The sequence below is a fragment of the Hemiscyllium ocellatum genome, chromosome 1 (assembly GCF_020745735.1).
Source record: "Hemiscyllium ocellatum isolate sHemOce1 chromosome 1, sHemOce1.pat.X.cur, whole genome shotgun sequence".
Taxonomy (NCBI): domain Eukaryota; kingdom Metazoa; phylum Chordata; class Chondrichthyes; order Orectolobiformes; family Hemiscylliidae; genus Hemiscyllium; species Hemiscyllium ocellatum.
In genome coordinates, this window is record NC_083401.1 from 143479376 (window position 1) to 143504422 (window position 25047).

Genomic DNA, 25047 nt, shown 5'->3' on the forward strand with positions numbered 1-25047 from the left:
GAATTTGTTAGTTTTTCGAGGAAGTCTCAACCAAAGCAGATAGAGGAGAACCAATAGATCTGTTGTAGTTCCAAAATATGTTCAATAAGATATCTCTCAAACGGTTAAGTTAGAAGATAAAAATCCATGGTATTGAAGATATTATATTATCATGGATTGAGAATTGCTACATGGTCAGGAAAAAGTGAGCAGGCATAAGGAGTTCTTTTCAGGTTGGCAACCTGGAACTAATGGGACTCCACAGGGATCAGTGCTAGGAATACAACTGTTTACAATACATATAAATGACTTGGAGGAAGGAAGTGAATGCACTGTAGCCAAATTTGTGAATGATAAAAATTGGTGGAAAGGGAAGTTCTGAGAAGGATACATAGATATTTTGATAGGTTATGAAAATAGGTAGAAGTTGGCAAAAGTGGGGAAAATATGAAGTTCATTTTCAAAGGGAGGACAAAAGAGCAAAATATTATTAAAGTGCAGAAAACTGCAGATAGCTGCAAAGAGACTTGAGGGTACATGAGCACAAAACACAAAGCTAGAATACAGCTAGATGCAGCAAGTAAGCAGGAAGGCTAATGGAATGGTGACCTTTATTTTAAGGGGTTAAGAGTAGGGACATCTCTGTACTGTACAAGGTGCTGGTCAGACTACATCTGGAGTACTGAGAGCAGTATTAGCTCCCTTTCATAAAAGAGGATGTTATTTCATTGCAGGTAGTTCAGAGATGATGCACTACAATGATCACTGATATGGCGGGATTGCCTTATGAGCTGAATAATTTATTAGAATGTTTTGAGGAAGTCTCAGGTTGGGACTCTACTCACTAGAGTTTAGACAAATGAAAATAATTTTTAAAAACTTAGATCTGAATTTATGTTCAAGAGATGAGAAGAGATCATTGGAATTTGCTATATGGCCCAGTCTGCTTAAGTATATTAATATTTCAATAACAAACGTAATTGATTCCTGGAAAGGTTAACCATAAAAGAAAGCAAGTATAATTAGCAGACCCACTTCAGTGTCCATCATGCACTTCTGTGGTTGAAGAGGTGACGTATTGTTCATTACTTCAATCTATCCATGACCAAAGCTGCATTTGTTTCTTTGCCAAACAAGAGGTGAGATCTTCCAGCTTGAGGTTTGAGGGGACCTACTGAACATCGTATTCTCAGAAGATAAGTTACCTGAAATCTGATTTGTAGGAATACCATGTTTCAAAAACTCCTAATGCATTTTCAATCAATTTTAATAGAAACAAACTCAAACAGCCTGATGTGGGTGCATATTATGCAAAGGGCCCAAGAACACTATTTCTGAAAAATTTTCACATGGGTAGAAATTAGTAGAAATCAATCTGGTAGAGTGCCATGGATAAAATGTACTTAGTTTCCTTTGAATATACAAAACATTGAGAGATTTATTGTCTTCTACTAAAATCATAATGAAACTTTCTTGAATGCAATACTTGAACAGAGTCCATCAGCCTTCATATTGCTTTAGTAGAGTTGTAGACATGCTGTATGTAGATGGTATTTCAATGCAAGAAGAATCAATCGTCAGGCTAAATGTAAAATGAAACAACACAAATCACACAATTAAAGTATTCCATTTGTGGCAGACATTCATTTGTCAGTCCACAGAATAGGATGACATTGCAAAGTGCACATGACCGTCCACTCAGCTAACAGTGTTTGCTCTGAGGTAATCTGCATAAGTTAAAATGGAACCTCTGTACTCTCTCGCCACAATGAATCATGAATCTACGCTCTTTGGATTTGAGGTGCTGAACAAATTAAGCATTACTGCAGCTTGGACAGAATTTTACCAAGATGCTGCAAAAAACCGGCTTCCATACTATTCAAAATGGAGTAGTTAGAGATTCTACTACAAAAAACAAAACTTCCAATATTGGTAATTTCTGGGATTAGTAAATTGAAAGTTATCAATTTATTTTCAAAGATAAAAAAAGAATAGTAAAGAAGGAACTAAATTATCTGCATTGTACCTCAGTCTGGAGCTGTTTGTCCACCACCACTTGCTTCTGAGAAATAGCATCATACTGTCTATTTTGAAGGATTTGGACTTCATCTTCATTAATTGGCCTGTTAAAATATGAATGGCAATGGCTATAGTAACTAGGCTCACATCAAAACCACAATAATTGCCAGTATGACCACAGTGAAAAATTTCTGATTATGTCACAGCTAATAAAGAAATACATTCACCACATGAACCAAACCAATGCAAAGTTGCCCCACTATCTTAAAGCAGTTTGCTGTGCACTCAGGGGTTTTTGAGCAGCAACTTGTTGTTATTGGCCTCCTGATTGAGCATAAGTGCCTTCACAGGAGATTGGTAGCAGTGCAAGCAAGAGTGATCTCCTCAGTGAGACCAAAGAATCTTCTGAGACACAAACTCCAAGCCAAGTATAAATTTAACTTACTGTTCAAATTAATGTCAAATCATGTGCAAACAGCAAAAAGAAATGTGAGGAAAAGAACGGAAGGATTGAGAAAGATGATGGAGATAAGAAAGTTCAAGATTTTTTTCCCAAATTTCTGGCACAAAAGGACATTACGAAAGAACAAAACACATGCAAAATTACATATTTTAGAACAAGGAAGATGGTTTTAAAGTTTCATCACATCATTAAACATTTACTTGCACCTGAATGCAAAAGTCTAACTTTATTTTTTTTTAAAAATGGGTAACTAGGAAACAAGTACAACTTCATGCCCTTACACGGATTTTGATGCTGAATCTATTCACAGGTTTAGGGGTAATGCAGATTATCTAAGAGCCGAACAAATCAGTCAACAGCTTCCATATTTCTGTGTCTGTGTACTGTTTTATTTTATAAAGGTGTGAATACTGACTGCCTCATTGTCATGATTTCTGAAAATTCCAGCCCCAATATTTTGTCTTATGTGACACTTAGCATGTAATGGATATGACTAAGCTTGAGTTATAGTGTTGGAGATCCACAGTATTTCAAGCTGATTCACCCGAAAGTCTCATGTTGTACCATACAACACTTTGCAGACTGCAAAAAATGTTAACATTGATCTCTTCCTTCTCACCCCTTCCCCATAAAGCTATTGCCATGTCACAGTTTTTGAAGAGAAAGAAGTGACAGAGCAATAATGATGAGGGTCTTTAACTGTAATTGTCAAATTAGAAGTGAAAACTGCATGCACATTACAAGACAACTCCGGGGTGGGATCAGCATGTGGTGACAGACTGGTACTGGTAAAGAGTACAAAAGGGAGCATTGGTGCTTACGTAGGAGTTCTGGAAAAAGATGTCAAATGAGGACTTTGATGGGGAATCCTGCAGAAAGCAGATGACGCATACTAAAATCATTGTATTGTCACGCCTGCCAAAAAAAGGCCTGTGGCAAATATTAATGAGAATGAAATATCCTGATGGTTATCATTGGTTTGCATCCAACAGTTGGAAGCCCATCCTTTTGAGGCTGGAAATAGTGGCCAATTTGGTTAGTAGAAATGCCCACTAAAGCACAATTCAGTGTCTAATAATTGATGTCTCAACTCCCATTGCAGTACAAGCAGAAGACATTCAACATTCAGATGATGCAGTCTACTGTTCTAGCTGGAGAGAATAGTGTGCAAGCATTTGCAGGCTGTCAAAGCACTGTAGTGATCTGTCCTCCCATACATTTCTACAAATGTTGAGGAACTGCCCCAAAACGAGTGGCATTCTTTCCTTGGACTCTGTCCATAACAAGGAAGATGATACTGCAAAGTCTAAGCGAAAAAAAGGCAGTTCAGATTCTGGGTGGATTAAAAATTGACAGAAGAGATATTAGAAAGATCAGCTGCATTTATAAGCTCAGAAGGCATTAGAACTACTTAGGATGGTTTCAAAGATGCTTAGGAAGGAAGCTGGTGGTGCTGGCCATAATGTTTTAATTCTTCTTCATCTGGGAATGGTGCCAAAGGAATGGAGAAGTGTAAATATTACCCCCTTATTGATAAAAGTGGTACAAGAATGAATCCAGCAATCACAGGGCAGTTAGTATAACATTGAGCTTTGGCAAAGCTTTTAGAAATAGTAACTCAGGGGAGAAGTACACATCCCTTGGACATGGGGATTAATTAAGAAAAGCCAGCATAGATTTAGTAAAGGTCAATCATATTTAACTTGTTGATTGACATGGTTAATGAGATAATATTCGATGACACTAGCACAGTTGATGTGAATTAAATGGGGTTTGCTGGAGCCACCTGGGAGGATTTAAACCAGTAAAGGGTTGGGGTGGGAGTTGCGGGGAGGGGGATCCAGAGAAATAGTGAGAAAAGGGATCAGTCTGAGGCTGGTGCAGTTGAGAAAAGGAGCAAATCAAATTGTCAAGGCAAGCAGGTGCAAGACAGAGAACGAGGTAGGACTGATTTATTAAACTGCATTTATTTCAAGTGGCTTGACAAGTGAGGCAGATGAACTCAGGGCATGGTTGCGAACATGGGACTGGGATATCAATTATTACAGAGACGTGGCTTAGGGATGCACAGGAGTGGTGAGTGGCATTTTTGATTAAGGATAATGTTACAGCAATATTTAGGGAGGATATTCCAGTGAAGTTATTTGGGTGGAACTGAGAAATAAGAAAGTGATGCTCACCTTATTGGGATTATACTATAGACCTCCCCCCACCCCATCAGTCACAGGAAATTGAGAAGCATATTTTTAAGGAGATCTGAGTTATCTGTAACAATAGGATGGTAATGGTAGGGGATTTTAACCTTCCAAACATCTGGGATTGCCATGTTAAGGGCTTAGATGGAGAGGAATTTGTTAAGTGTGTACAAGAAAATTTCGGAGGTAAAGTGACGGCCAGAAAGTGGGAAGCCTTCAAAAATGAGTTTGTCCGGGGTCAGTATGGCCCTGTTAGGAAGAGGGGCAAAGAAGATAGATGTAGGGAATGCTGGAGGACTACAAAAATTGATACGGAGGAGCCGGTGTTGAACTGTGGACAAAGTTAAAAATCTCAACACCAGGTTACAGTCCAACAGGTTTATTTGGAAGTATTAGCTTTCGGAGAATTTATAGCAAAAGATTACAGTGTCAGGTAACTGATATGATATATTGAACAAATCTAGATTGTTGTTAAGTCTTCCATCTTTTAGAATGGGTTGCAGGTTTCGGTTCATTAATATGCAAATCCCAGAACAACTTTTAAGTCACATTCTCGAGATAACTCAAGGTTTTATAGAAGAAAAAGTGTCATCTCAGCTCAGACATTATCAGACAAAGTTATCTTGAGACTGACTTAAATTAAAAGTATTAATGAGATGAAACCTGCAACCCACCCTAAAGCATGAAAGACTTAACAATCAAGGTTTCTTCAATATATCATTTCAGCTGCATGATATGCTATAAATTCTGTCTCTTATGGCCCTGCTCTACAACTACCTAATGAAGGAGCACCACATCAAAAAGCTAGTGCTTCCAAATAAACCTGTTGAACTATAACCTGGTGTTGTGTGATTTTTTAACTTTGTACAGAAATTGATGATGTTCTGGTGATGAGAAAGGAAGCATAGTGTCAGGTATAGACAGCAAGGATTGAGTGAATCCTTAGAGTATAACGGTAGAAGGAATATGCTTAAAGTGAAATCAGGAGGGCAAAATGGCGTCGAGATAGCTTTGGCAAATAAGGTTAAGCAGAATCCAAAGGGTTTCTACATATACATTAAGGACAAAAGAATAACTAGGGAAAGAATAAGGCCCCTCAAAGATCAGCAAGGCAGCCTATGTCTGGGAACTGCAGAAGATGAGTAAGATACTAAACGAGTATTTTGCATCAGTGCTTACCATGTAGAAAGACATGGGGAAGTAAATAGTGATATGTTGAAACGTGTCCACATTACAGAGGTGGTGGTGCTGCTGGATGTCTTAGGATGCATAAAGGTGAATAAATCACCTAGACCTGACCAGGTGTACCCTAGAACTCTGTGGGAAGATAGGGAAGCGATTGCTGGGCTCCTTGCTGAGATATTTGTATCATCGATACCCACAAGTGAGGTGCTAAAAGATGGGACGTTGGCTAACATGGTGTCATTATTTAAGAAAAGTGGTAAGGAAAAGCCAGGGAACTCTAGACCGGTGAACTTGACATCATTGGTGGCAAGTTGTTGGAAGGGATTCTGAGGGATAGGATTTACATATATTTGGAAAGGCAAGGACTGATGAGGGATAGTCATAGCTTTGCTCGTCAGAACAAGTATCTTATTAATTTGATTGAGTTTCTTTGAAGAAGTGGCGAAGAGGATTGAAGAAAGCAGAGTGTTGGACATTGTCTATATGGATTTCATGATGTGGAGGAACTGGCGTTGGACTAGGGTGGACAAAGTTAAAAATCACACAACACTAGGTTATAGTCCAACAGGTTTAATTGGAAACACTACCTGAAGGACCAGGGCTCCGAAAGCTTGTAGACTGGTTAAGATGATTATATCACATGGAATACCGGAAGTAGTAGCCATTTCGATACAAAATTGGCTCAAAAATAAGAGACACAGGGTGGTGGTGGTGTTCTGATTTTTGGACTGGAGGCCTGTGACCAGCATGGATTGGTGCTGGGTCCACTGCTTTTTGTCACCTATAAAAATGGTTTGGATGTGAAGATAGGAGTTGTGGTTAGTAAATTTGCAGATGACACCAAAATCGGAAGTGTAGTGTACAGCCAAGAAGTTTAACTCAGTGGGCGGCACGGTGACACAGTGGTTAGCACTGCTGCCTCACAGCGCCTACGACCCGGGTTCAATTCCCGACTCAGGTGACTGACTGTGTGGAGTTTGCATGTTCTCCCCGTGTCTGCGTGGGTTTCCTCTGGGTGCTCCGGTTTCCTCCCACAGTCCAAAGATGTGCGGGTCAGGTGAATTGGCCATGCTAAATTGCCCGTAGTGTTAGGTTAGGGGTATGGGTGTGTTGCGCTTCGGCGGGTCAGTGTGGACTTGTTGGGCTGAAGGGCCTGTTTCCACACTCAGTAATCTACAACTGGACCTTGATCAGATGAGCCAATGGGCCGAGTGGCAGATGGAATTAAATCTAGATAAGCATGAGGTGCTACATTTTGGTAAGGCAAATCAAAACTGAGCTTTTTATTAAGTGCATAACGTCTTGGGGAGTATTGCCAAACAATGAGACCTTGAAGTGCAGGCTCATAGTTCCTTGAAAGACAGGTATACAGTGTAGTGAAGAAAGTGTTTGGTATGCTTGCATTTATTCGTCAGTGCTTTAAGTATATTGAAAGAAGAGTGGTCACAATGGATACAAAAATCAGCAGAAGATAGAGGAATGGCAAATGGCTGTCTTCTTGGACGAGAGAACAAATTATTGTAGTGTTCCCTAAGAGTTACTATCAGAACAATTGATTTTCTTCATTTATATTAACAATAAAGTATTGAGTACCTAGTGGCAAATCTGACCCTCATGCTCAGAATAGAGGTGTGCAGTAAGCAGCAGACTGTGATTGACCATGACAATGGACTCCGCTGAGTCTGCACGGCTCTCCTAGAGTGATACAACATTAGTGTTTATCAATCTATTTGCTTACATTTCATGCAACTGTCATTAACTGCTTCCTGTGCACAATGTGTACACGTGCCTGCATTGTGCACAAAAGTCGGCCAGATACCCTGTTGCCCATTAGGTTGGCAATTGGTTCATCTTAATAGCTCAAATACAGCTGGCACTGTGAACTACTGCAGATTGAAGTCAGCATTCCTGAGGTCAGGATATTAGACACTGGCCAGATAATTGCTCCTTATGGAATCACATTAGCTGAATGTTGAGGAGAGTAGAATATTTTCTGATTATGGTTCATTTCAGAGTTCACATGCAGTGCTTGCAAGGCAACGTATTATAGTTAATAACATTCTACACAATTTAAATAAAGCCTGCAGTCCTCACGAAGCTACTTTTTCACCCTTTTTCTTCTGTGGTGGGGTGAAATATTGCAAATATCAACTATTTAGGCAAAAAGGAACAAAACGCTTTAACCTTTTACATGTTCAAAATCCCTGCCAATGCAATCTTTGCGCTATCCTGAATTTCCTCAGGCTGCACATTTTAGTGAACACCTCCTTATTGAAGCAGGATCTAAAGCTGTTCCGCATTGGGGCAGATATATGAGAATTACTCTCTCAATACTACGGCTTCCTCTGAGAATCCCACTACCTCCTTTTTGAACTACTTATCCTGCTCTGCTGACTGTTGCAGTAATACATTAGACTAAGAGAAATATTAACTGCTCCATGAGTTTTGTCCAGAGTCCTAGAAGTCAAGACAAAGATCTTCACCACTTGTGACTCTACTCTTTAATAACTTTGGTAACTTTAATAACAGCATAGAACAACAAATTAAGGCCAGTAGAAACCAAACGAGAAAGTGATGGTTGATTATCGCTTTAAATCGCTCTGGAAGAGAATTCCTGCTGGTTTTGGTCATGTGTTTAGCTGTCAAGGTTAAGATGGCGCATTTGCTGGAACACTGATTTCTAAACTGGCAGCATTGGCATTCAATTAGCAGCCATGACCAGAAGTATTCATCCATATTTAGAACATAGAACAGTACAGCACAGAACAGGCCCTTCAGCCCACGATGTTGTGCCGACCATTGATCCTCATGCGAGGTAAACCTAATGTACGAATCCTGTGACCATATGCATGTCCAGTAGTCTCTTAAATATCCCAAATGACCTCGCTTCCACAACTGCTGCTGGCAACTCATTCCATGCTCTCACAACTCTGTGTAAAGAACCCACCTCTGACATCCCCTCTATACTTTCCACCAAACAGCTTAAAATATGACCCCTCATGTTAACTATTTCTGCCCTGGGAAAACGTTTCTGGCTATCAACTCAATGCCTCTCATTATCTTGTATACCTCAATTAGGTCCCCTCTCTTCCTTTTTGTCAACGAAAAAAGTCCAAGCTCAGTCAACCTCTCTTCGTAAGATAAGCCCTCCATTCCAGGCAGCATCCTGGTAAACCTCCTCTGAACCCTCTCCAAAGCATCCACATCTTTCTTATAGTAGGGCAACCAGAACTGGACGCAGTATTCCAAGTGCGGTCTAACCAAAGTTTTATAGAGCTGCAACAAGATCTTATGGCTCTTAAACTCAATGCTCCTGTTAATGAAAGCCAAAACACCATATGCTTTCTTAACAACCCTGTCCACCTGGGTGGCAATTTTAAGGGATCTATGTACCTGCACACCAAGATCCCTCTGTTCCTCCACACTGCCAAGAATCCTGTCTTTAATCCTGCACTCAACTTTCAAATTCGACCTTCCAAACTGCATCACTTCACATTTATCCAGGTTGAACTCCATCTGCCACCTCTCAGCCCATCTCTGCATCCTGTCAATGTCACGCTGCAGCCTACAACAGTCCTCTAAATTGTCAACGACACCTCTAACCTTTGTGTCGTCTGCAAACTTGCTAACCCATCCTTCAATCTCCTCATCCAAGTCATTAATAAATATTACAAAGAGTAGAGGCCCAAGAACAGAGCCCTTAGAACACCACTCACCACCGACTTTCAGGCAGAATATTTTCCTACCACTACCACTCGCTGTCTTCTGTCGACCAGCCAATTCTGTATCCAGACAGTTAAATTTCCCTGTATCTCATTCCTCCTAACCTTCTGAACGAGCCTACCATGGGGAACCTTATCAAATGCCTTACTGAAGTCCGCATACACCACATCCACCACTCGACCCTCATCAACTTGTCTAGTAACATCCTCAAAGAACTCAATAAGATTTGTGAGGCATGACCTGCCCCTCACAAAGCCGTGCTGACTGCCTTTAATCAAGCCATGCTCTTCCAGATGGTCATAAATCTGATCCCTCAGAATCCTTTCTAACATCTTGTAGGTGGCACAGTGGTTAGCACTGCTGCCTCAACGCCAGAGACCCGGGTTCATTTCCTGTCTCAGGTGACTGACTGTGGAGTTTGCACATTCGCCCAGTGCATGCGTGGGTTGCCTCCGGGTGCTCCGGTTTCCTCCCACCGTCCAAAAATGTGCAGGTTAGGTGAATTGGCCATGCTAAATTGCCCTTAGTGTTAGGTGCAGGGGTAAATGTAGGGGAAATGGGTCTGGGTGGGTTGCGCTTCAGTGGGTCGGTGTGGACTTGTTGGGCCAAAGGGCCTGTTTCCACACTGTAAGTAATCTAAACCTTGCAGACGACAGAAACCAAAAATGAAAGATGGGCTCTGCAAGATGAAGATGTGTGACTGAAATAAAGGCTAGCTCCCAGCATGTTAGAATATTTTACATCTTTTATACAAAATTACTGCTCACCAATTTATAAGTGATTTTCTCTCTGTTTTTAAGCTTAAGAATACTTTTGTGAAAAGTAGAATCAAAAATTTGTTTTATTAATTTGCCACAATGAGAATTGATTCATATAGAGTTTTCTTGAACAATTCAAGATTCTTAAACATATTCAGTTTGAAAGATCTGTCAAATTTATGGCTTTACCATCAAGACTGAATAGCCAAGAAACTGTTCTAGTCTTTTGAAACAATATAACAATTTTGTAATATTCTTTGGTCTGTCACGTTCACTCATTATTGTAATAAATATGGTCTTTTCATGGACATCATCTAGTCCTCTTATCATGTATCCCTTGATTCCTTCCTCTTTGGAACATAAAAAATTTGAGATACAATTGAGTATGCAAATTTTGCAAATTATTCACATAATTCTATAATTCAGGAATGCAAAGGCTATGGCCAAACTACCTACATGACAACATCAGTTGCCTCAGCATTCCCAACCTTGAAGGAGGGGAAATAAAAATCATCATCTTCATACAAATTAGATCATCCTTCAAAAAGGCGATTATCTACTTCTAGGTTCTTGAAAATATGTAGTAGAGTGTAAGTTTATTCATTGTGTAGGAAGTCAGAAGGGAAGAGTACTTAATAAAAGACAGAACTGCAGATGCTGGAGAACTGAAACAAACAAAAACAATATTTCTGGAGAAACTCAGATCTGCCAGTATTTGTGGACGAAAACAGAGCTAACACTGAGTCCCTATCTTTGAAACTTACATACAAGGAATGAGACAAAATTGGGTATGCTTCTAGAAAGAGGGAAGGAATTAAGGGATACATGATACGAGGACGAAATGAAATTCAAAAAGAGACTACATGTACTTTTTATGAGTTAACATAATATTATTTGGTCTGCTATGTTAACATCATGCTCAGAAGTGCCTTCTGCAGGGTCACAGGACTCAAAACTTTAACTGTTTTCTTTCCACAGATGCTACAAGACTGACCCAGTGTCTTAAGGGAAAAAATGTTTGAACAATTTTTCTGTACATAAATGATTTTTAAAAACAAATCAAAATGATTAACCTGAATGATTTGGCCAATTCCCAGTGATACACAAATAAGTCAGGTCTCAGCTACCAAAATATACCCCTTCAATTATGTTACTTTTCAATCTTCTTACCTCTGGTTGAATCCTGGGCTTTCAGCCTGTGAAAATAAAAGAAAAGCTATAAAACTTGCATGACTCTGTTAACATTATTTCCATCACATAAATGGCAATCCAGAAGAAGTAAACATGAAAATAATTCAATGACTATTTTATGTTAATACCTGACAAAATGTTTATGCATCAAAAGAGCAACAAATTAAACTGACAAAATTAATTGCATTCCTGCATGACTGTACGTACCTTTATTTTATTTGGGATGATATTTTAAAAGGATTTTTTCTTAATGTTTCATCATGAAAACTTACTAAATTTAGTGTTCCTTTTGTTTTAAACAGTATTAAACAAATTCTAAACAAAAACAAGCAAATTGGTGGCATTTAGTTTCTACTGTAAGCTTAACAATTTAATGATTCACAGTCAGCAGTTGAGATTTATACGGAGTATACTTGTTCATCATTGATCAATTGCCACTTTTACAGGTTTACCATAGGGATACAATTAGACTTAGGCCAATATGGATTCTGGTTCATTTCCCTGCAACTACATCTGATGATGGAGCTCAAATATTCTGAGGATAGACCACATTTTGGGAAAGTTACTTCTTTAACTGGGGATGACCTTTTCTCTCAAGTGATTCATTACATACATCTTTAAAAATTAAAACTCATACACTAGATTAACAGTGATATCAAAAATATCAATAACTCTTATTTGTTTACTATTTTAAATCTGGAAATGATTACAAGGAATCTTTTTATTTTACAAATCAGTCTTTTGCCAAAGTGTTTTTTTTTCATTAATGAGATGTAGATATTAGTGACAAGCATTTACTGCCCATCATAGTAGTTTTTGAGCAGTTGATAGTAAGACACCTGGAAGCCACGTACTGTAGGTACACAGCAATGCTATTAAGGATTTCATTCCAGGATTTTGACCCAGCAGAAGACAAAGAAATAGAAATATACTTCCAAGTCAGGATAACATGCGACTCTAAAGCAAACCTGTGGTATTCCCATCTGCTGCCTTAGTTCTAAAATTGTAACTACTCATATCAAACGTTTGGTAAAAATAGTTAATGGCATTAACACAATAGTTTTACTTCAACTAAATAAATGAATAAAGATCATGGACATAGCTCACAATGCTAAGAAACATGTGGTGTCACTGGCATTCTAATTCATGTAGCAATATCAACGCTCAGTATCAGTAATTCTTAATTTTAACTTAAATTATCAGTACAATGAAACAGGGTAGTTTCAACATATTTGAGTTTGAGCCTGACATTTTTCCAACTTTCACTGCAAGGCAGTTTGTTAGTTTTAATTTGATCATTTTCACTTACCACTGACATGCATTAGTTTTAAAGTGGAAACGAATATCTTAAGTATTTCGTTACATCAAAAAAAACTTGAAGAACTACATTCATACACTTGATAACTGCTATAACAACCTGTTTTCGCTCAGGCAAAATGTTGCTTGGTTCTGGAAGTTCCAAGAACAATAATTGATACATTTTGGCAGATTTTTTTATGCATCACTTTAACAACAACGGTCAAATGTTTAAAATTATACCTCTGCAAGTTTTTCTATTAGGCTCACTCTTTCTTAAGCATTATTCTGCAAACAAAATATCCAAGAAACACCACAAGAAAATTGGGTTGGGATATCTGGTCCGCATGGACAGGTTAGACCGAAGGGTTTGTTTCCATGCTGTACATCTCTATGACTCTATAAGAGAATACAGTTCTTTACCATTTCTGCCCAACACATTCGTCATATTTCATATTACCATCAATTACGCTGCACATCCAAAAAAAACAGCCCCCTTACGTTTAAATATTTTGGAATGTCTTTATTGTTTGTCACTTCTGATGTTTTATTGCCTTGCAACCAAAATAGGTTTATCTACACTATAAATCATGCACATTTACTTGCAGTCGAAAAATGTAGAATAGAACTTCTCAAAAAGACAGTACATTTTAAGAAATATTTTGTAAGACAGCAAGAACACTTTATTATGTTACAGGGAAAGAAGAATACAAAATTCTTCTCATTTATCTTGCAAAATCCAAGAATGGATTAAAAAGTCCTTGAACTTATTGTTTGAAAAGATATGATAGGTAAAATACTGATGTTAATCATGAACAATATACAAAGACAATAGAAATCCCTGGACAGCTTCAGGTTCAGCCATTTTGTCTAGCGTCAGTTGTAGCAATTAGATATGTTCAATGGTGATCTCAGAGTCTGCTGGGAACACAGCTGTGATATAGTTAACAGTAATAGTCACTAAGTGCACTTTGACAGATTCCCAAGGGGAATGGATTTAAACATACCTCATCACTCTCCACCAAATTCTCAAACTGTAAATAAAAAGCAGAGTGTGGTTAATTTTAAGTTCGCATCATATATCACAATGAGATGGTTCTTCCACATTAATAGATGGAATTAAGTGAGAAAGACAGATGTCAATTTAGTACAAGAGAACCATAAGCTAACAATGATAGCCACGCCAAATTCTTCCAATTTCAGAGAAAGAATACTATTGCAAGTATTCCTTGCAGAAATTGGTCTGATCACTCCACGCTCCTGCCTGCCCCTAATAACCTTATGTCCCCTCATTTATCAAGAATCTAATTGGTCTTAAAAATAATCAAACACTCTCCTAATACTGCCTTTTCAGAAACAGGATCCCAGGGACACTCAATAAAGAGACTAAGGGTTGACAATTGAAATCATAATATTCCACCATATTAAGAATCAAATGTGCGTCAATTTTCCCCACAGCAACAGAAACATCTATCTGCATAGAGACAGCCATTAATAATACCTGTCAACAGCGACCTCTAGTGAAAGAGCTCCATATTAATTTAGATTTTACTCTGTCAGATTTCTGACAAGCAGAAACTGCTGCTACAATGCACCAACAGCTACTGAACAAATGTGGAGGATGACTGCCATGCTCTTACGCAGTAGTCAAGATGACAGCAACAATATAGTCACATTGCATGATGAGTTGTGCTACTTAGTTGCCAATCATAAGAAGTCTAACGAGATAAATCCTTGCCAACACTAGCCTAATGATTAGCTAGTTATTAACCATTTTTTGGGCACAGGAGCAATAAAGGGCATAAGCAGACTCTCTATGGACTTGAAGTGATTTCACAATGACATCATATGAACATTGAAATCAAGTCAAAGTCAATCTGCAGACTGGATAATCCAATAACTGAACCAGGCAGGTCTTAATACTATTGGGAACAGTCAGTCAATGAGCGAGCAATCAGTGGGAGTCATTAATCACGTATGTTAGTACATGCCAGTCTCTCGGCTTCTTAGGACTCTGCATTAAATAAGCCTGTAAACAAATAGCTTAAAAAGTGTAGGGCAGTCCTTACTGGATCAGCAATGCTGGATGCTAGTACACAGCAGTTTCATTTTGAATATGGCAAAATTGAGCAAAATGTTTTTTCCTATACAATAAATTCTATAAAAATTAGAGTTCAAGTATCAGAAGTCTAAAAGTATATTGTAGCCCTCCAACTGGCAATGATACTTAAAATGCATCTTTTTGGTATTCAACATAGCATACTAGGAGGGTGTTTCTGAAGGATTCAAGTACAGATACAAGGAAATGCCTAGTACATATATCTGTACTGATTAATGTAGTTAACTATTTGGCTGATCTAGCATAGACTGTATACAATCCTTAAGCTTCTCATAATTGATAAACAGCAACAAATTGAAAGGCAGCAACTTGGTAATGAACATTAATCGGAGGTGGTTCATGATCACAGTAACAAAATATAGGCAGTCGATGATTTGTGGCAATTTTCTGATAGTTTTTGGAGCTGTTAAGCAGCAGTTAGATATATTAGTTAATTGAAATAAGAAAGTATATAACCATAACAAATGGAGATGGCCTACACCAGAGGTCAACAGATTGCTGAGGCAGGGAGCGTTGCTCTTGTTCAAGTTGCGAAGCAGCATCTTGCTCTCGAGTCAAGTGTTAGAGAACTCTCCCCTTGGTTTTCCAGCTCCTCTTTGGGTGCACCTTTCATTTGGAGAAGACAGCTCTTTGAGGACCCTGCCTGATGAGGACTGCTACTGATGAGATCTGCCTGATAACTACTGAAAATTGATGGGAACTGCCCGATGACCACTCACTCTGCCCTGAACACTTGCTGTTATATTTCTAGAGGTATGTAATTTGTTGTATCAGCAATTGTCTTAACGTTTTGGCCAATGAACATGGGATAGATACTCAGGACATTAGATGACCATTGTCCCGTTCCCAGCTCCATTTGAAGACTAGCTTTTATTCCTTCTAAGAACAAAATTTATGTTCATAACGAATATACTGACAATTGGGTACATTTGGCATCAGATAAATTGTTAACACTAGCTCAACGCACATCATGACCTCATTGCAAAATAAAAGGTAAGAATTGCATGAAATAATGTTAGAACTTTGGAAAGTTAATTACTACTGTAATAGTTGTTAAATTTCATGCTGCAGAGTAAATGCTAGGAAAATTTAATTAAGCATGAATTGGATAAAATACCAAGTGCACTAACATGCAAGAATTTATTCATATTTGCAACCACATACAAGTTTATCGCAGATATTTCCCTTCACTCGTATCCTCCTCTTTCCATTGTCTTCTCACACCTCCAAAAATGTGATATAAAGTCAGAGGCTTATATGTTGCACATTGTATGACATGAATGAGCAAAGTTAGCAAAACTTTTCATTGCTAGTCAGCATAAGTCTTGCTGAAAGCTGTTGACAATCAAAGATGCATTCTATTGTGGAACTTGAACAAACCCTTTTTATGAACGTAACAGCGAGGATCAGACATCCTGATCAGCAGAGACTGCTCTGCCATTCAATACAATCATGGCTAATCTTCAGTTTCAACTCCACTTTTCTGCTGGCTACCCATTTCTCTCAATTCCTTGAGAAATCAAAAATCAATCTCAATGTTCAATACATTCAACAATGTAGACTCCACAGCCCTCTTGGGTAAGTATTATCAAGTATGCGTGACTGGCAGTCCCACATGATTGGCTCCTTATCCTGATACTATGCCCTTGCATTCTAGGTACACCAATTGGGGAAACAATCTCTGTGCCAAGTTGCCAAACACTTCAGAACCAAACATGTTTCTATGAGATCACCTTCCACTTTTCTGAATGCCAGAGGCTACAGAGTGTAATTTACTCAGCTTCTCATCACACATACAACCAAGTTTGCACAGGAACCAATCTGGTGAGCTAATACTGTACTGCCTCTTCCTTGGGTATGGAGGTCAAAAAGGCACACAATACTCGAGGCATGAATCATCAAAGCCCTTTACAAATGCATCCAAAATAGGTCAACCATGATTACCTTTTCATAAAACCATGCTGACAATATCTGATCACAACATGGGTTAAGTGCTTTAGAAGGACTCCCCTAAAAATAGATTCCAGTATTTTTGTGAAATTAATTGGTCTGTAATTATCTTTTTTTACATCTCTTGCTCACCTTTCTTGAACAACAGAATTAACTTGCAACCAATCTAGGCAATATTGGAAAATTATCTCCAGCATGTTCATTACCTCTACAGTCACCCGTAAGGAACTTCATATCTAGGCCATCATTTTTGGAGGGTGAGTCAGCTTTTAGTACCTCAAACCTAATGCCTTTTCTCTTCTGGATGTTAATTAGACCATAAGATATAAAAACAGAATTAGGCCAATCAGCCCATCAAGTTTGCTCTGCTACTCAATCACACCTGATATATTTTTCAACTTCATTTTCCTGCCTTCTCCCTGTAACCTTTGACCCCCTTGCTAATCAAGAACTCATCTGTCTTAAATAGCGACTTAGTCTTCATAGCTTTCTGTTGCAATGAATTCTGTAGGTTCACTATTTTTTGGTTGAAGAAATTACTCCCATCTCAGTTTGTGTTCTTCACTGTCTCTCAATGCAATTTGTATACTCTGTGAAAATACAAAATATTTCTTCAATGTCTCTTGCCATTTCCTCATTCCCCTCGGATTTTTTTCCCCTGTACGTCTGTCTGAGGATTCAATGTTTACTTTACCCACTTTATTTCTTTTCAACATATTTATAAAAGCTCTGAAAGTCTATTATTATATCCCCGACTGGTTTATTTTTATTTTTTCTCTTTGTAATCAACACTTGGATCTCCCTTCAGAGGCCAGAAAAAAATCCCTTGATAGGCTCTAAATGTTTTCAAACAAAAACTAGAAACATTTTACTGTGATTTAACAGAAAATCAGATTTAGCGTAGGGTGAGCCTGACCCAAATTGTATGTAATACATGGGTCACTACTGATCATTCACCAACAACTGTACTCTAATGGAAAACCATTTGTTTTGTTCTGGCAAGGGAGAAAATGTTAAAATTATGCCAATATACTTCACGTTTTATGATCAGCAGTTAGGTTCAAGAAGAACTGGACAGAATCAGAGACTATTCCTCCATACAACAATACTTAATCTTGTAACAGAGTACACTAGAGTGTGCAGACAAGAGTTGCACCCATGAACTGAATACTTTATGAATAATTTGGCATGTAGAAATACTAATTTTCTCACTCCAAAGGTAACATCAAATGATGAAGTAATACCATCTTCTACTAGCATATTCAACTGAAAAATCTTGTGCGCACTTTTTTTACAAAACTTTATTCATTCGTTCACTTTAGTCAGAGTATTACAGTAACAAGTGTGCAAGTCAGGTGATGTATAATCAACACTGTACTACGTACCTCTATAGTGAAGTGTTCTCCAATAGAACTTGTTCTAAAATACTTTGATCTAAAGAAAACAAAAGATTTTATTGAGTTTGCTTGATAAGCAGACAATACTTCAGAAAGTAACCTAGCAACCACACAGCAGTGAATGTTGTAACTTGTACAGTATAAAAACAAAACAAGAAAGATCAGTCTAGAATTATGGGTTCAGTAAAATGCAAGAATGCATAGTTATTTCTTTGGACTGATGCATTGTCCAACAGTACCTGTTTACTTTTACTTTACAAATAACTAAATTTTACTTGCTAGACATGTGTCACCATTGGGCTCATTTACCAAAGGGAAAAATAACAAAATTATATTTTTAACATTAACATGCTTTAAAACTGTAACAATCTTTCTTCACCACTATCACAGCAAACATAATCATAATCATCAACATTTAGCCTTGGCACACTGCACACCTAGTCATATTCTCAACAACACCTCATGATTTCATTGCGCTTATGTGGAAAATATGTTTCACAGAGGGATAATTAAAAAAAGAATGAATATTGAGTCAAGGAAAGAAATATTAGGAGGGGTAACTAAATTTTTGGTAAGATTTCAGGATACAAAGCAAGTGAACAGGCTGAACTATTTAGGGACTAAATGCCAGAGGATCACCACTCCCACACTGGAATTATAACAGTATAATTGTAACAAAGCAGACAGCTAGAAATCACAGGATACTGGAAACCTGCACTTTACCATGACAAAGTTCTTGCTTGTGTTGATTGATGATTCAATGAAATTTAATGTTTTACTTATCAGCCATTTTTACAACTATTTCAAGTTGAACATTTTTTCCAGCTAAATTGAAGAATTGAAGTTGAGATTATTAAAATGGAAGAAGTGTTGTGAGCCTTAAAAGGTATTAAGATAGATAAATCCCTGGGTTCTGATGGGATCTATCCCAGAATATTGAGTTAGGCTATAGAACAAATTGGAGCATGAACAGATATCTTTGTACCCTCTCTGGCTATAGGCGAGGTCCCAGAACACTAGAGAATAGCCAATGTTGTACCATTGTTTAAAAAGGGTAACAGGGACAATCGAGGAAATTACAGGTCTGTGAGCCTCATGTCAGTGGTAAAAAAAATTACTGGAAAATAATCTCGGGGCGAAATCTCTTAGCAGCAAATGTATTTATTAGTGATAGACAGCATAGCTTTGTTCGGGGAGGTTGTGTCTCATTAACTTGATTGAATATTTTGAGAAGGTAACAAAGATAATAGATAAGAGGAAAGCGGTTGACGTTGTCTCCATGGACTTCAGTAAAACTTTTGACAAGGTTCGTCATGGCAGACTGGCACAAAAGGTGAAGTCATATAGTATTGGGGTGAGCTGGCAAGATGAATACAAAATTAGCTTAGTCACAGGAGACAGAGGGTAGCAGTGGAAGGATGCTTTTCAAAATGGAGGGTTGTTACTAGTGGTGCTCCACAGGGATCAGTGCTGGGACCTCTCTGTTCGAGTTCTACTTAAATGATTTGGAAGAAAACATAACATAACTAGTCTGATTAGTAAATTTGTGGATAATACAAAGATTAGCGGAGTTGCGAATAGTGAGGAGGATTGTTAGAGGATAAATGGCAGATGGCGTTTAATCCAGACAAATGTGAGGTGATGCATCTTGAAGGTCAAGTACAGCAAGTTATACAATAATGGCAGAACCCTTAGGAGTACTGATATGCAGAGGGATCCAATTGTGCAGGTCCTCAGATCACTGAAGGTAGTAACGCACGTTGATAAGGTAGATAAAAAAGGCTATGGCATCTTGTCTTCATTGGTAGGGCATTGAGTATAAGGATAAACAAGTTATACTGCAGCTCTATTGAACTTTAGTTAGGCCACACTTGGAATATTGCATACAGTTCTGGTCACCACATTACCAGAAGGATGTGGATGCTTTGGAGAGGGTACAAAAAAGGTTTACAAGGATGTTGCCTGGTGTGGGGAATTTCACTATAAAGAAAGTTTGGAAAAACTGGTTTTGTTTTTACTGGAATGTAGGAGGTTGAGGGATGACCTGACAGAAGTTTAAGAGACTGTGAATGATATGGATAGAGTGGAAAGTGAGGCTTTTTCCCAGGGGTGCAGGGGACAATTACTAGGGGACACAGATACAAGGTGTGGGGGGGTTAAAAGAGATGTTTGAGGCAAAGTTTTTCACACAAATGGTGGTGACTGCCTCAAATGCACTGCCAGGTGGTGGAAGGAGACAATAGCAGCATTCAAAAAAATACCTGGACAGGTACATATACAAGAGAGAATAGACAGATATGGATCCTGTAAGTAAAGACAATTTTAGCACGGAAGAGCAAAATATGCCACTGCAGGCTTGGAGGCTGAAGGGCCTATTCCTGTGCTGTATTGTCCTTTGTATTATGATCAGCTGCTAACCACTACAAATTTGAATTCCAGATATTGTTACAAAGAATAAGGCATCAGGTCTTTAACTGCACAGGGAACCTTTTCCTAATGACAATCATACTGTATAGGGTTCTTTGAATGTCATGCTTAAGTACAGTTGGGTGCCCTTCCATCTTCCAAGATGCATAATTAAGAAAGCTGCAAGGCTTCACAAGGGCATCGGCTGGAGTCAGATTCAAAATCAGAAAATGGCAGCAAAGAGTCAGTAACATTGTGGTCTTTGCATTCCGGTATGGTAGCTACTTTCAAGACTTTGAAGAATCAAGTCAACATTGTCCTGACATTTACGATTTAAAGGGACTAACAGTGCAGGCTGTTAGTTGTTCATAATTTGCCAGCATCCACAGTTTGTATCAGTCACATGCTTATTTAGGACTGTTAAATTAGTATCCTTTTAGTTTGCAAATGTCTGTTTCCCTATAAATCATTGAGCTTTAGACAAAATAGTAGATGTTAACCTGAGGTCTATAGTTCTGCAGATCGCACTTCCACCTCTGAAGCCAAAAGCTCCAGGTTCCAATCCCACTCGATGACATGTTGGCATGGAAGTACAGGAAAAAGTTCAAACATGCTGATTCCCTTTCCAACTATTGTCTTATTATTATTTCTCAAGGGAAAAGGAGTGAAGCTACAAAAAACTAATTTAAGGAAGATTGTCTCAAGAGGTCACCAGTTTACCATGTCCAAAAGAATTCAACTACGCCCTTGTCAAATATCAAAGCCCCCAACCACCTTTTAGTGAATATGGAATCTTTACTCTAGCTATTTTGGCTGCTGTCAGATGAAAATAAACAGCTAAGCTTCCTGACCATACTTTATTATGGGACCTTGGCTGGAATTTGGTGTAAGCAGAATGCAGAACAGGTTTTAATTTTTAGATGATGCCTTCAGGCTACAGAAGAAGCAATACTGCTATCCCTGATTGCTTTTATACACTGTTGGAATGTGGATATGCAGTTAATAACTGAGAACTGGCTCCAACTGTGGCAGCCTTCAAGCTAAAATTGACATCTAGAGATATTGCTTAAACATCACATCTTCGAAGTTATTCAGCCATTCCTCCCATAGCCCAGGTTTTTTTTTTGTGGTCCATTCATCCAGAATATAAAAAGGATTTCAACAAGTAAAAACATACAAGCTTTACTGTTTATATTAACTTGCACCCCTCTCCAAATTGCAGTCTCAATCAGATTGCTTTATTTTAAAAGAAGGCCTAGAAAGTTAAATGCTTACATTAACCTTTAAATGAATTCTTCCAGAACACCAGTGTTATTGTTTTCCTATGGTATGACTTATGGATTGACTTACCACCATCATGCACCCCCCACTAAAGGCACTGTCTGGCAAAATAATGGAGTTGGGCTGCTTGATCAAATGGCTAGAAGTGTTAATCAATTTTGCCACTGAGCCAATTTCCACTGAAAGCAGAAATTATTGGAAATGTTGAGCAGTTCAGGCAACATCTGAGAAAATAGCAATCAATATTTCAGGCAATGACTCATGATGATGCAGTGGGCATTGTGCGAGGCATAATGATTAGCAATGACATTTTCCAGATCATGCATCCTACCATCATTAGTTAAAAATTTGGGGATAGTCACTGATAATTGTATTGTTTAGCTCGAGATGCAACTTCTCAGATAACAAAGCAGTCTGTACCCATGTGATATGATGGGAATATCATCCAATATTTAACTAATAAACAGCAAATAACATTCACTCCACACAATACAAAGCACGGTCACCTTCAACAAGACAAATCTCTAAACCTTCCCCAACCCGTTAGGAAATTCATAGATAGAAACAAAGTTAACGTTTCATTATGACCAATTTTAAATTGAAATTAGAAAAAGAAATAGTGCCAACAGATACCCGGTCTTGGCTGTCACCACAGGGGTAAAGAGGAGATGAAAGATCTTGGTATGAAGGTCCATCAGTTGCAAAATGTGCAAACCTCCAAAACTGAAGCAAGTTAAAGATGGGACAAAACATTACAGATTTCCTCTCAATAAGTGATCCAGAGATGGCCTGATAAGATATAGCAAATAGACAGCAATAGAAATAAGTCAATACTGTCATATCAACTATGCCAACTCACTAGAAGTGAAAATGAATACATCTGCGGGAAGTGTCACCTGAGCTCCAGGTTTCAGAATCTGATTGGTGACAGGAATCACTGCTGTGCATCTGCAAGATGGAGTTCTACCTGGACAGTAGATGTGGGGATGGTCATATTGCAGGTTAGAGGTGCCCAAGCAGTGAGGGTGAGAGAATACCAAACAGACTGCAAAAACTAGGAAGGCAGAACAAGAATCCCCTGCAAATATTTTAGCTTCAGATTCCATAAATCTGCCTGCTGCTCAGAGTTGTTACAGCTGTACAAAGTAAGCATCAATATCATTTGCCATATCAATGTACTCTAATAGATTTTCAGGTTGAATTTCATGTGGTCTTCAACTTTCTGCTCATCTGCTGTGATTTTTTTTTAGTTGATGGACCAAGTCACAATAAATCAACTGGTATAACAAAGAATGAAAAGGATGCACATCCCAACAGCACTTTTCATGAATGATGTCTTGCAGCATCACAGGACAAGTACGTACTTTAAAAGTGCAGTCAGTGCTTTAACGTTCAGAGAAACCGAAATAAGCAAGTGACCAGGTAATTTGTTTTTGGTGAAGCCAATTGTTGCCAGGAATTATTGTTGAGGATTGATTACAACTTTCAAGGAGGCATTCCACACCTTGTTATGTCATATCTTAAAGATGACACCCCCTCTCAATACTACTGTGTACCATCAGATGATATGCTCAAGATTCAGCAGTGAGACTCGAATTCAAATCTAACTCAAAAGAGAGAACAGTATCATAACTGTAAAACAACTTATAGTATACAGGCGATAACTTGGGGTTGAGTATGAGTATCCTTCATAAGGGCATCTATTCATGGGTTTTCAGATGGTAGAAGAGGTCAATCCAGGATCCACAGATTCTATTGCAATGTGGGCATTGGTGGGTAGGAATGCTGTTCAGCGGCATAGCAGAGACTGTTTTCACACTGCATGGCTACTTGCTGGATGATGTTTCTCCACTGATTCCAGTTTAGAGCCATGTACTCCTAGTTGTTGATGTGGAGATGGAATTTCGAGGTTGGTCCAGATGTTATCTTTGAAGCTTTACTTTTAGCCAACAGGGGCACGCTGACTTTCCTTCAGCTGAGAGTATGTAATCTGTTTTGGGAGGCACGAGTTGAGCATTCAGATGACATGACTGGTCCATCCATGTTGCTGTTGAATTATGGTAATGGTGATGCTACCTATGTTGGCCTCCTCCATGACTCTGGAGTGAGTTTGCTGGTCTTCCCAGGTGACATGCAGAATTTTTCATAGGATCTTTGGTGGCGTTGCTCGAGTGTTTTAAAATGCCTGTTGGAGGTAGTTCACGTTTCAGTTCCATAAAGCAGTATGGAGAGGAAATTTAGTCTGGGCCTGCAAATCATCTTCAAACAACCCCGCTTCTGAGTTGGGCATTGGCTGCACTGGCACAGCTCAGACAGTGCTGTGACTCTGCATCAATGATGGCCTTGGAGGAGCGACGGCTGCTGCGGTAAGGGAAGTGATCCACATTTTCAAGGGGATGGCTGTTGATCCTTATTGTATGAGGGGTGGAGGGGCTTTTGGGATTGATGGAGTGCTAGGTTTGTTTTAATGTTAAGGGCGAAACCTAGGAACTTATATGCCTTGGCAAAGACATCCAAGATGCTTTGCAGACCTTCCATAGATTGTGATGCAATGGCATTGTTGTCAGCACACTGAAGTGGAGACCATGCTCTTGAACCTATTAAAGTTGAACAGCCTGCCGTCCAAACTGTAAATGACTTGAATATCCTTGGGTAGGCTTTCGCCAGTGAGATGGCAGATGACGACAACGAAGATAGTGAAAATGGTGTGTGTGACGACGCAGCCCTGCTTGAACCCTTGTCTCCATGGTGAGGGGCGAGACTTCAATCCACAGAGGTTAGTCACTGTTGCAGATATGTCATCATGCAGCAGCCTCAACATCCTGATGAACTTATCACAGCAGCTGCATCACGATTGTTAACAGCCAGGTCTTCTGGCGGACACTATGTAAAGCCTTTGTTAGGTTGTTGAAGGACATGTAAAACAGTTGTTTGTGATCCTGACATGTTCCTTGTAATTGTGCGCATTCTATCAGATCGAATGAAATGGTTGGAATGGTAGAAGCAATGTTAGAAGTTAGAATTTATAAGAGCAAGAGGGTGTGATGGATGTCAGTTATAGGAAGGGGAAAAATTTGCAGGTACA

At 38.7% G+C, this 25047-nt stretch overlaps 1 protein-coding gene across 1 annotated transcript in view; it reads right to left on the minus strand.

The window, feature by feature from the left end:
• The window catches only part of ap1ar (adaptor related protein complex 1 associated regulatory protein), a 121490-nt gene that overhangs the window by 34898 nt on the left and 61545 nt on the right, over positions 1-25047 (minus strand). Inside the window, exons 2-5 of the mRNA XM_060832553.1 lie at positions 18264-18312; positions 13817-13843; positions 11493-11518; positions 2006-2102 (exon numbers count right to left, since the gene is read on the minus strand). Of these exons, the coding sequence (XP_060688536.1) occupies positions 2006-2102; positions 11493-11518; positions 13817-13843; positions 18264-18312 (199 nt within the window). The remainder of the gene's footprint in view (positions 1-2005; positions 2103-11492; positions 11519-13816; positions 13844-18263; positions 18313-25047) is intronic.